This window comes from Struthio camelus, chromosome 2 (assembly GCF_040807025.1).
Source record: "Struthio camelus isolate bStrCam1 chromosome 2, bStrCam1.hap1, whole genome shotgun sequence".
Taxonomy (NCBI): domain Eukaryota; kingdom Metazoa; phylum Chordata; class Aves; order Struthioniformes; family Struthionidae; genus Struthio; species Struthio camelus.
This window is the reverse complement of record NC_090943.1, coordinates 160981290-160993325: the sequence shown is the minus strand read 5'-3', so window position 1 is coordinate 160993325 and position 12036 is coordinate 160981290. Positions and strand designations below refer to the sequence as shown.

The 12036-nt window shown below is 40.8% G+C and overlaps 2 protein-coding genes across 6 annotated transcripts in view; one reads left to right on the top strand and one right to left on the bottom strand.

Annotated features, from left to right (window-relative positions):
* NSMCE2 (NSE2 (MMS21) homolog, SMC5-SMC6 complex SUMO ligase) overlaps positions 1-10674 on the bottom strand; it is a 129282-nt gene extending 118608 nt beyond the window's left edge. Inside the window, exons 1-3 of one of the 5 annotated variants that reach the window (XM_068933267.1) lie at positions 10136-10279; positions 8890-9134; positions 6875-7022 (exon numbers count right to left, since the gene is read on the bottom strand). In XM_068933267.1, the coding sequence (XP_068789368.1) occupies positions 6875-7022; positions 8890-8958 (217 nt within the window). In that variant the 5' untranslated portion in view covers positions 8959-9134; positions 10136-10279. Of the gene's footprint in view, positions 1-6874; positions 7023-8889; positions 9135-9830; positions 9968-10135 lie in introns of those variants that run through there. The other 4 variants (XM_068933270.1, XM_068933271.1, XM_068933269.1 and 1 more) reach the window with 4 other exon arrangements.
* The window catches only part of WASHC5 (WASH complex subunit 5), a 29145-nt gene continuing 27403 nt past the window's right edge, over positions 10295-12036 (top strand). Inside the window, exons 1-2 of the mRNA XM_068933265.1 lie at positions 10295-10488; positions 11679-11981. Of these exons, the coding sequence (XP_068789366.1) occupies positions 11796-11981 (186 nt within the window). The 5' untranslated portion in view covers positions 10295-10488; positions 11679-11795. The remainder of the gene's footprint in view (positions 10489-11678; positions 11982-12036) is intronic.

The following is a 12036-nucleotide window of genomic DNA, read 5'->3' as shown; positions in this document are numbered from 1 at the left end:
TTAGAAGAAAGTCCCAGACATTAAGGAAGTATCTTGCTCTCTACATAAAATTATGTCCATCTAATCAGATAAAAACCCTATCTGATCATGCGTTAAAATGCTTTTTAGAAGTTTTAGGCTAAGAATTTCTTAACATCTTGTCTACAGTTAGCATACTCTCCAGTCCTTCCAATTATTTGACATTTGGACCTTCTTCCAGTCCCACACAGCGGTGGCTCCAGCTAGGAGACCAGAAGAATCTCTTGAAAGGGCAAAGGGCTGGGCTGGAAGCTAGGAGAGGACAACAAGTTAGTCTCCTTTCTTCTGACACCTACAGTTCTGTGTACTTCACAACCCCAAAGTTGTCCTACTTTCACTGTAGTAGTCAGATAGAACTCCCGTCCTCAGAAAGCTCTGAGAATTCACATCCAACTCCTTCGGGCAGAGCTGGGAATGGATTACTGATATGGCAGAGCTATGTTAGGCCAGCATATTTATATCATTATCAGCATGTTCAGTCAACACGTAAGGCAGGTTATTCTCTGTTTTCAGAATTGGTATAAGACTTATCCTTCAAGTATTTCACATGGACGTGCAGCCGTGCTTTCTAACTCTATGCCTACACTAAATTTAAATAAAGACAGTTGAGCAACTAACAGAAGTTAATTTAGTAGTGCAAACAGCTGTTTCTCAGTATGAAGAGGGCTTAGCAGGGAACTTAAAGCTCAGTATTAGGAGCATTACCATTAAGAGAAATTGACAAGCAAGTACTGACTGACAGTTCTTTCTTCAGTCATGCTACTAAAGCTCAAAGAACCTCACTGAGGTTTTAAATTTATTAAGATATAAATTACAGTAGAATTTAGCCTAGCCTACGAGTTTAAAAAAAAAAAAACAAAAAACCCCAAAACCCCAAATCCCAGTCGTCTTTATTTGTTATCCAAAGCCACCTTTTGAGACAGAAAAAGAATTTACAATCATTTGTAAGACTTATAATTTATATAGACTAAAAAAAGCAGTACAAAGCTTGGCTAGATGATTTTACTTGGATTTATAATTCATTTCTAACAATGTCACCTTCAAATTCCTGTACCTATTTGGACTCCAATCCAGCAAAGGACATAAGCATGTGCTTAAGCTTTAAAACACACAGATCACTCCAAAAGTCGGTGGATCATTCAAGTATTTAAATTTATGCTTTCCTACAGTGCTTCGTTGGGCTGGGACACAAAACATCCATGAGTATTTTGAGCACGGACAGGACATACCAAAGCCAACTATACACAGTCCGTTTTCCTGCTTATGTGGTTGTAACGGTTTAAAATGTTTTTATACTACAAGGCTATTTTTGGAAGCAGAGAAAAATATGACCTTTAGACAATTGTCAGCATCTAAATATAATGATAATCAGCAGAAAGACTGAGACGAACACAAACGTTAGCTTTCGTTTTAACTCATTATAAAAAAAAAAAGTAGTTTTCAAATCATCTGTTTCCCTTTGATATGCAGTTTGGTGAAACTAATTTTCATCCCTAGATACATATCCTTAACATTTTACAGAATATTTCTCAATTTTGTCTATTTGCCATCGCTGTGCTAAAAGTCTGCAAATTCTCAGTGGACAGACAAATCTTAATCATCAACGTAACTTCACGGACATCAACAAAGTTAACTGAAAAATAAAAGGTTTTCAAGATCAGATCCACCTAAATTAAGAGCAGGTAACAGAAACCCTGAACAGTACTGTTGCCTTATTTTGCTAGAGATCGTACATGTTCATAAAGGTTCAAAGCCTAACCTAAGTATTTAACACTAGTGAATTCTTTGCAAAAATGTATACAGGACTAGATCAAAGTTCTTAATGGATGAATACAATCTTCGCAGTGTCTTACACTCCTGTCTTACAGGAGTCTAAACATCCCCACAGCACCCTGTGCACAGTGGATTCCTTAGACGAAAGGGTCTTGGGGATCACTGTGGTTAATGTTTACTGAAGATTTCTCTCCAGAGTGCAGCAGCAGTGAACAAGATGCAGGGGGCACAAAAGAAAGGGGAGGTAGTGTCAAGTGAGGCACAAATTGTGAGTGTTTTTATCATTAGAGGCCTCACGGACATTTCAGACTTCCCTATTACCTCTCACTAGGATTCCCAAAACATCTCACAACATTTAATAAGGCTTAAATGGGCAGAAATCATTCTAAGTCTACTACTCAGACTGCAAATGCAGGTCAGGAAAACTATGTGCATAAGGAGAGATGCGAGTGAATCTCCTTAGAAATACTGAGTCTTAAACCTTTCCACTCATGTGAAATGGGAAAGCATTGCTTTATATTAGTATTATTATTTTGCAGAAAGTAGTAAAATGAACTCACCCAAAGTCACAGAGAATTAGACTAGATTCTGTCCTACATTTCAAAATAACAGGAAGATATCATCAGAGTTTATAAATCTTTAGACCTTCAAATCATTTGAACTGCAATTTATACCAGTGAAACCGATTCCCTCACTTTTATTGCAGTCCAATATTTACTGCAGAGCTAAAACATTTAATTATTTGATTGAATCCTTCCTCCTCCATCATTTTCTCTAATACTTGTAGGTATTCCTGCAAATAACTGCGTCCAGTGAGATATTTTATCTTTCCAGAACAGAGTCAAACGCCATAAAGAAAAATACCAGCAGCTCTGAGCACAGTTAACGCTCAGGAGAAAAAACAAAGAACGAACCCCAAACCTGACAGCCATAAGTATCCAAACTAAAAGACTCATTTGTTATTGCCAGAAAGTCACTGCCTCATGCAAGTTAACTGTGAAGAGCACAAGTGTTCATTTTTAATACAATGAATATATATTTATTCCATATCCAAAGCCCAGTATACATAACTACAGCAGCACAGCCATCAATGGTAGCATCAGTATATACACTGGGTTGCAGCAATGCCATCTTTACTCAGAAATAGTTAAATTCTCGTCTTTAAGCAGGACTGCAGCGAGTCAATAAGCGTATGCCAGCTAACTAAAACAAATTAAGATGCTGAGAGATAGCGTAGTCTCAGTTCAGTGACAGGCACTCTCCACATGAAATCACTGTTTAAAGGAAAAGCCAACGTTTCACTCAGTTCTGAAACTTTCAAGCATTATATCAAAATAAAGGTGTGAAAGATCTATTGTGCTATTTATTCATGAATAAGCAGTTTAATCTGATGTCCCTGAACTCAAATAAGTACCTATCCTCTCTGGTCAGTCTCTGTTGCTTCATTTAGACAAAGGAAAATTATTTTGCTCTTTTGGATTATTACATATTTACAGCATGTTTTTAAACAGCAGTCATTATTCACTCAAAAGATTGTTTTATTTCAGTAGTGGTATAAGTAATCATTATCTACCTCACAGAGAGCTGAGAGGCTTAACCAGTGTTTGCAAAGCATCTGAGATCACCTGAAGAAAGGTAAGGATGAAGTACTAGCAAGATTACTATAAATCACTGAATACCCTGAGCCAATTCCTGCCCACAGGTCTAGCACCTCTTCCTATCAGCAGCTCTCTGGCAGCATGATCTAACAAGTGGTTTCACTCCCTCTTCATTCCATGTAACACTACCACCATCTGTTTAAATAGCATAAATTCACAATCATTCTGAATGGTTTTTAATAACTTCCCTAACCAGTGTAATAGTTCTTTGCTCTCTGGATGATTCAACTGGAGAGGATTACCGGCTACTCACAGCCAGATCAACAGTCACAGCAAAAAAGCCAGTTTCTTTCCTATGCATTTGTAACTTTACGGAAGTACCGCTTACTTCCTGTCTTCTCCTGCCCCCTAGTGAGCTTTGATTTTCTCTCCACCTGAAGAGTCATGTAGTTGCTTTATAGCTTAGATGCATACAAAAGCGCTGAAACACTGAACTGTTTCAGATTTACATCCGTTAGAAGTGTACTCCATATCCTTTTCCACTAAGCATGTCAGAAACCAAAGATGATCTTTCTAGCTTGAGAGTTGCTAATATGCACTAAGTGATTTTACTTAACAGGGAAACACCCTCAAAATTGGCATACCATAAAAGCACGTTAAGCCTATCAAAGACAACTTACATTTGTTAATTTATATTTCTTAGCTTTCAAGCTTAGAGGTTTGAAGTTAGAAAACCATACACAGGTTCTTTCATGAATGACTGCTTACTCTTAAAAAAGTATGGCATTTGCTGCCTAGACTTCTATAGAAAGCAGCTTGAATACAACATCAGAGCAAACCCACTACTATACCTAAGAAAGTCAGGAACAGTAATTCAGTTAGACCTTCATAAAAAGAAAAAAAAGTCTACTTTAGTATCAGGTAGGTTTATGGGAGGTACCTCCACGCTACTGCCTTAACCAGTAGCCAGCCCAGCAATACTACTTGGTACGATTTAATAAATATGCTTAACATTGAAAGTTTTCAGGATTGAGCTCTTAGAGGAGAGCACTTAAGAGAAGAAACCAATACCACTTATTATGCTAACTTTATCTGCCCTTCCAGCTATTTACCTCCAGATGTAAATGCAACTTCTTTCACGTACTTCCTGAGAAAATTTTATCTCAGTATTATTCCCAAAAAGCAGAGTTGTCAAATATATGAACCCCAGACCTAAGAAAGTCCAAAGGAAACAAATACCTTCCCAGAAAGAGTGCTTGGTGAAGAAAGTTATTACTTTATAATCACAATATAATTCTTTGCTACTACAAAGCCTGGCAACAAAACCTGTCAGCAGCCAGATGATCTTTTGAAAGAAAGAAGAAAAAACTGCAAATGGGACAGCAACAAGAACGCAGCAGCATATAACCTAAGGCTGGCTCAAAATTGAATGAATACTTTGCATTGGAACAGGAAGGCAAAGTAGAATAGATGGGTAATAATTCTACAGATACAGAAACTGCCACATATGAGTTGGAGGTAAGAATTAAACAGTCAAGTCAGGCAGATTCAACAATCCTGATTCTAAAACACTATAAAAAACAAAAATATAGTGTTTAGCAAAAATAGATCTTGCCACAGAAACCCTGTATCTTTCCCGATGGCATTTATATGGAACAAAACAACTTGAATTCTAAGTTGAACATATGAAGATGACATTTAAGCGGTCAGTGGAGTGAAAAACCAAACCTTAAAATGAAAGGTAAGGGAGCTTTGCTCATTTGGCTAGAAAAACAAAAAACAAACAAAAGAAACCCCCAAAAGTGATAGAATTGTTATATGTACACATGTATTTACATCAGCAAGGAAAAAAACAGAGGTGGTGTGAAAGAGAACTACTTTAAATAAAGCGTCAACAAGGTAATACCAGACCAAATTGAGAGGAACTGTAACGTCTTTACGCAACAAATAATAGCCTGGAATACCTTTTCTGTAGATCAAGGGAACACTATGTAAAAGATGTGGTGCTTCATAGTTTACAGTCATGATTCCACAAGGAAGATTCTCATGCCAAAATAAAATCAGTTCTATGAAATAACTTAGCCATTAGCACTGACCATAGAAATTTCAAGAGTGATCTCCTCTCTTGATAGGACACTAAATATGGCCCATTTGGTTACTGAAAAGTCAAAATAATTTGGAGGTTATAATTAAAATGAATATGCCAGAAGTTGGTAAGTGAGGAAGATAACAAAATTATCTAGAAGCATATGGCACACACCTTCAGCCGCAAACCTTCATAGAGGAGTTTGAGTTGCCTTCCGCCTTTCAAAATGTGAATGGCAACAGGGACTTGATTTGACTTCTGCTGAAAGGTGAAATTAATCACAGCTTTTAGCTTTTGTTGCCAATAACTACCTTCTGTGGCTCATTCTGAGGTCTTGGGATTACCGGAATTCAGTACAGTCAGCAAATTTCCATGTATCACTTACGGCAAAGTAGGACAGATGGTAACTTCAAATGCAGAGAGGAAACAGAACTGGTTATACCAGTTTTACTGCAAAGGAAATTCCCAGCTGACTGTTTAGATAAGCTTTCCGTCTCCTCTACCACTTTTGAAAAGGGGCATCAATTACCTCTGACAGTAATATGGATAAAAAGGTCGGAGAGAGAGAGTATACAAACAGAAAATTTCATTCTGATTTTATATAGAGTTTGGCTTAGTTGAGAGCAAGACAGCAATTATGTTGTTTTAGAGGACTCTCAGTCTCCACTCATAATTAAAACTATCATTTAGGGCTTTGGAGCTTGGAAGGTTTAATTTTTTCCTAGAGAAAACTTTACAGTAGATCCAAGAGTTGTAGCAATAGGAGGCCAAATACTTGTCTTTGAAAAGCAATTCTGCAATGCACCTGTTGCTGTAAAACAGCAATGACAAGACTGTCAGAAGTGATTACAGATTTAGAGTACTTCTGTTTGCAAGTGTCCAAACTGAAGCACCCTAAATCAGCCTAATTTTCAGCAGGAAAAGAGACACTATTCAGAAAAATTACATCTCTTGCACATGTCTCAATTTTTGTACTCAAAATCAATAGTATTATTTTAACGTATCTTGCCCTAAACATTAAATAAAACACACACAAAGTAGCAGTGTTAGAACGAAAAGTCATTTTATTCACCCGCTTAAAAGGCTTTGTCCATCCGTTTCAGCACTGTTAAAGTTTCTACAAGGCTGTAAGATAACAAACACTGGAATGCAATTAGTCTTTTAAAAGTGTTACAAAAGCCGGGACAATGTTACTTGGTGTTTATACTTTCACTGAATTTATCACTTAAGACAGTGAAGTGATTGGAATGGTAACACTCTGAACTATCCAGAAGAGCTGCTGTTTCTATGATGAAGTAGATATTGACTGTAACTAAGTCAAAATACGTAGGCCTAGGACCCATCTGTAAAGTTCAGGAAGCAATATAAGCAAGATAATATACTCAAAGGAATTACTTACTGAGACTTTCCACAAGGTCAAGGGCAACACGAGTAGCAATATCCATTCCAGTGTTAATGTAAGACTGGCAGTTTTTCAAAGATGAAAGAGAAGAATCCACACAGTTGAATGAGATTGTTGCACCCCCTGGCATCTTGAAACCATTAGTCTAGAAATAACAGATATAACATTCTGAATGCAGTTTACACACAGCGCATTTGGAAGAGAAAACAGAAGTACAGATAGCTAAACACAGAGCTGTAACAGGGCTCCTCAAACATCAGAGAACAGGGATGAAATCTCAGCTCCCAAAATGTCAGAGAAAGTTCAGTCAGTGGCACGAGTAGAAATGTGATTCACTAGAGGATTTCAACCCCCCCTCCTATTCAACACTAATCAAAACTACACCACAAACAGCAGCTTGCAGTTTTTCATCTTCTCATTCCTATTGCTATAGCACAGTGAGACCGAAATACTCAAGGATTATGTTAGCTTGAAAGTTTCTGCTCTATTTCAGCTCCAAAGAAAGAGTACCCAAAAACTTGTCTGTTTTCTAGATATATTTGCAATTAGGCTAGTAAGAATATGACTTCTTCCATCAAATTGAGCCTCACCCAATTACAAGCCTGTTTCAACAAACAGCCAGCCCTCAGAAAAAGAAGAAAAAAAAAATCAAATAAATGGTAACTGTTCTAAGAATGTATTTAGCAGAAAGTTACCTAATACTATTTCTTAAGTAAAAGCCTACCTTACAAATGTTAAGAATTTCCATCAAAGATGTCACAAATTTAGTTTATATTACCAATATTCTATTGGAACAGAACACTAAATCACACAAGACTCATGTCTGTGCTCTTTACCACCTTTACTTCCTTTCCACTACAGACCAACATCCTTGCTAGGACTAACTCCTTTTCCTCTGTCATTAACATGACCTTCAAGTAGCATTGCTTACACTGTCCCTATAACTTGAATCAATCATACTTTCCACATCAGTCGGTGGTCTCTTCTCAGAAGTTCCATCTTCTGCTCTTCCTTTTTTGTTCTCTGCTATAATTTGCCTAGACAACATGTAGCTAGTAAAAGACACATGTTGAATGCTGAATTTTATACTTCAAGTTGCAGGAAGTTAGAAAAATTCTGGTCAGCTTTAGGCAAACAATTGATTATAAAAAACAAAAGTCTTAAATAGATAGAAATACTGCATTAGGCCTTGTAAACAATAACTGGTATTATCAGGGACTATATTGAGACTATACTGGGGAGGGGAGAAATGAAATCCAAAACCAAAATTGGGGTACATCCCAAGTTAGATGCATCTAGTATGCAGAGTAACAAGGAGATGAGTCATTCTATGGATTACTCCCTTTCACAGGCTATAATCCAACAGAAATCAGGATAGTATCTAAATAGAAAGCACAAAACTTTATATCCGAGGCTCTGTCTCACATTTACTACTTTACCTGGGATTCCAGAACTATGTCTTACACTCATCCTAATCTGCACAGCACTGCAATCTTCCACATGAATGTCAGGCAGATTACGAGACTGGAATTTCTCCTGCCACCTTCTTTCCTCTCTTACAGTTTTTTTTTCCCTATTTTTTTCTTCTTTCTCTTTAAAAAATGTGCTTGGCCACTCAAGACTATCTTTTATGACACTGTTCTGAGGACACGAGCTTACAACAGCCTTTTAGCAACACAGCTGTTCAAGTTCATGACAACTTGAACTTCTAAAATGTATATGAGCAGCTTTCCTCTCTCTCTCTCTCTCTCTCTCTCCCCGCTGCTAAAGGTGCATCTTGTCATAAAGGAGGCTGCAATCTTCAATAGCTCCAGCTCATCTCTTCTCCTAATCTCCCCACCAAAATACAGCAATTGCTATCTAAAATACCATTTAAGAGACTGGTGATCTGATAACAGAAGACAAGGAAAAAGTTTCTTAGAGAACTTCTTGAAAGTAATGGAAAGGGATGCTCTTAAAGCTTAATTTAATAACAAATGCTTTAGGCTGTTACACTAAATTTTTTAACCTACTTTTTTAAAGCAGCTGTTTGCCATTTCACCAAGAGTGTTTATACTGAACCTCGGTAATGCAAACTTCATACACTGTTAAGTCACGTAAATGCATATTAGCGCTTTTATCCTTCTGGGCCCATTCAGTGTATCAAAATTAACAGAGAGAACCTAATTCACTTCTTGAACTTGGTAAATCTCATTCATTGAGCAAGTCTGCTGTTCTTTTGGAAATTTCAAACACACACACTGTGAAAGACAGGAATCTGAAAAAAAAATAACAATGAAAAGTTAAAAAGGCTTCTTCCTTCTTCTGAAACATGGGGGAACACCGAGTATACAGGAACTGAAGTTACGTACAACACTAAATCATACCATCACATTGGTAGCTTCATCACAATTTGTGTTTTGGCAGATAATTTAAGTACCCATAGACAGACTCTTTTTTTTTAAACAAAAGCTTAAACTTGATAGAAATAGTTGATGACCCCAAGCACAGACTTCCTTTTCAATTTTTTTAAAGTTAATTCTTCAAGTGTAACTTACAGCTGGAAGCTGTTCATGCTGCCTTTAGAGGAAAGGGCAACTTCCTCAGTGGAACAGGGTTTTGAGCAGTTTCTTTAAGGCACTCTCTTTTGCCATGAAGGTCTTCACTGGGTGCATCAATGAAGCACTTAAGCTTGCAACCCCCACCCTTCATCTTCTGGGAAATACAATGAGCAAAACCAAGATTCATAAAGGAGAGCCAAGTGAGACTGGCTGGTCAGTTTTTTCTTTCAACAATAAAATAGAAGACCGCAAAGCAGAAGCCCTAAAAGGTTAAAGTTTCAATTTTGCCACCAATTTTTAAGATTCGAGCAAACGACCTAACTTCCCTTTGCTCTATTCTTCCAAACTTTGAAAAGGAGACAAAACGCAAGATCTACAGCTGATCAGGGCTCATTAATAGTATCGATCTCTACCTCCTACAACGGTCACTGTGCCACGGAGACGCTACTTCGCCGCCGCAGAGCTGGGGACAAGAGCCCTGGGGGCAGGGAGCCCCGCTCTGCCAGCCGCCCGCCTCGCAGCCCCAACACCCGCCGAGCCGCCCCGTGCCAGCCGCGCACGGGCCGGGGCAGCGGCCCCCGGGCCCACCCCGCCGGGCAGGAGGCTGCCCGGAGAACAGGGCCGCGCAGGCCCTCCCTCGCACTCCGCGCCCTGCCGGAGGAGGAGGAGGAAGGGGGGGGCGGCCGAAGCGGGCCCCTCCGCAGCCGCAGCCGCTCACCTAGTCCCAGCCGCCGCGGCCCTCAAGGGGCTCCTCTCAGAGGCGGCCCCCGCGCCGACCCTCTACGGCGGCAGCCGCGCTCGGCCGCGGGCAGGCGGGACAGGCCGCCGGCGGAACCGCCTCATCAGCCGGCGCCTCGGCACATGACGGCGCGCTGTCATGTGATGGGAGGGTTGGGCGCCGCCGCCGCCGCCGCCGCCTCCTCGCCGCTGCCTGCGTCTCACCTGCCGCGGCCGCTCCGCCGAGGGCTGCGCCTCGCCCGCCGTCCCCGCCCGCTCGCCCGTTGCCGGCGGAGCGGAGCAGCCTCCTCCGTCCGCCCTTCGCCGCCGCTCACCGCGTTAGCCGCGGGGACGGTAAGCGCCGCCGAGCGGGGGCGGCATCCCGGGGAGGTCGCGGCTGGCGCCGGAGCGGGGAGGCGAGAGCTTAGCCCGCGGCGGGGCTGAGCGGGGCCGGGCGGCCGCTGGTCTCGCGGCGCGGCCGTTCCTAGGGCGCGGGCGGCCGTTGGTCTCGCGGCGCGGCCGTTGCTCCAGGGCGGGGGTGGGGGGGGGGGGGAGGTTCAGACATTGAGGGGGGCCGTTGGCGTCTCGGAGGAGCCTGTCGAAAAGGGAGTTAAAACGGCGGCCTGTCCTCCTCGGTGAGGCTCGCCCGCGCTGGAAATGGCTTTTGTGCAACTTCAGGAGCTGTCTGCAGGCTCTCCCATATTTTTAACGTCCCATTCGGTCAAGAAATCACGCTGTGGCCTGATGAATCAGGTTACTGGAGGGGGATGAGATGTAAATTAAAGCCCGGTCCTGTTCACTTGGGTCTGGGAGCTGCGCGGGACTTTGCAGAGCAGAGCTTGTTGTGCTAGCGATGCTTTCCTCCATGCGTAGCAGGAAGACGAGGCTCCTGGTGTGCATTTTGAGACAGACTGGGATCGGAAAATGCCTCGTCAACTTAAATGTAACTCAGTGGTTTAGAAGGTTTTTGATAAAAAAAAAAAAAGTGAAGTCAGCTCATAACCTCCCATAAATGTTTCAGAATTAAAAAGCAGCTTATTTTTAGCCATGCTGCATTCCAGATCTTTCAGCAAAAAATGCCCATAAATAAAAATGTGGCCAGGAAATGCAACCACAGTACAAAAGCTCTCCCTTAAGCAATAAATAAAGCAGTGGAGCTATGTTCTTTCCATTTGCTATTGGATTCTCCCTTGTTCCAACATGCGTCTTGTACCGTACTAGTTTGTGCTTTCCTTGCTGCCGTCTGCTGCATGGCCTCAATTGCTTCAGTTTTTGTGATTGTTTCATTCTTTAATAGTTACCTTAAAATTTTCTAGTACAAAAGATCACACTATTATTTCTTGCCTGATCACACAGGTGACTGAGCCAAAACTGCATATATGTTGAAGGTAAATTCAGTCTGTTGTTTTCATTTGGACAAAACATGGAGCGTTTAGATTTCATAAAGCGTAAGATTTAATCGTGTGCTTAAAAAACCCTATAGAATAAATTATCAGAAGTATAACTATGAAACACTCAAAATGTGTATGTTTTTGTTTTTACAGGTACTATTAATGGAACAGCAACTTTTCTCATTAGACGTTCTTCTTCAAATAACCTGAAGACTAACATTCGGGAGCAGACTGCAGGACTGTTGCTACGCGGTCACATTCAGCTCCACAATGGTTGATTTTTTAGCTGAAAATAATCTTTGTGGTCAGGCCATTCTTAGGATTGTCTCCTGTGGAAATGCCATCATTGCAGAACTTCTGAGACTTTCTGAATTTATTCCTGGTGTTTTCAGGCTCAAGGACAAGGCTGATCAACAGAAGTATGGGGATATCATATTCGATTTCAGTTATTTTAAGGTAAATCCTTTTCTTTTATTGTGAAACTTCTCTTCAAAGTATCGTTGTCCGGGTG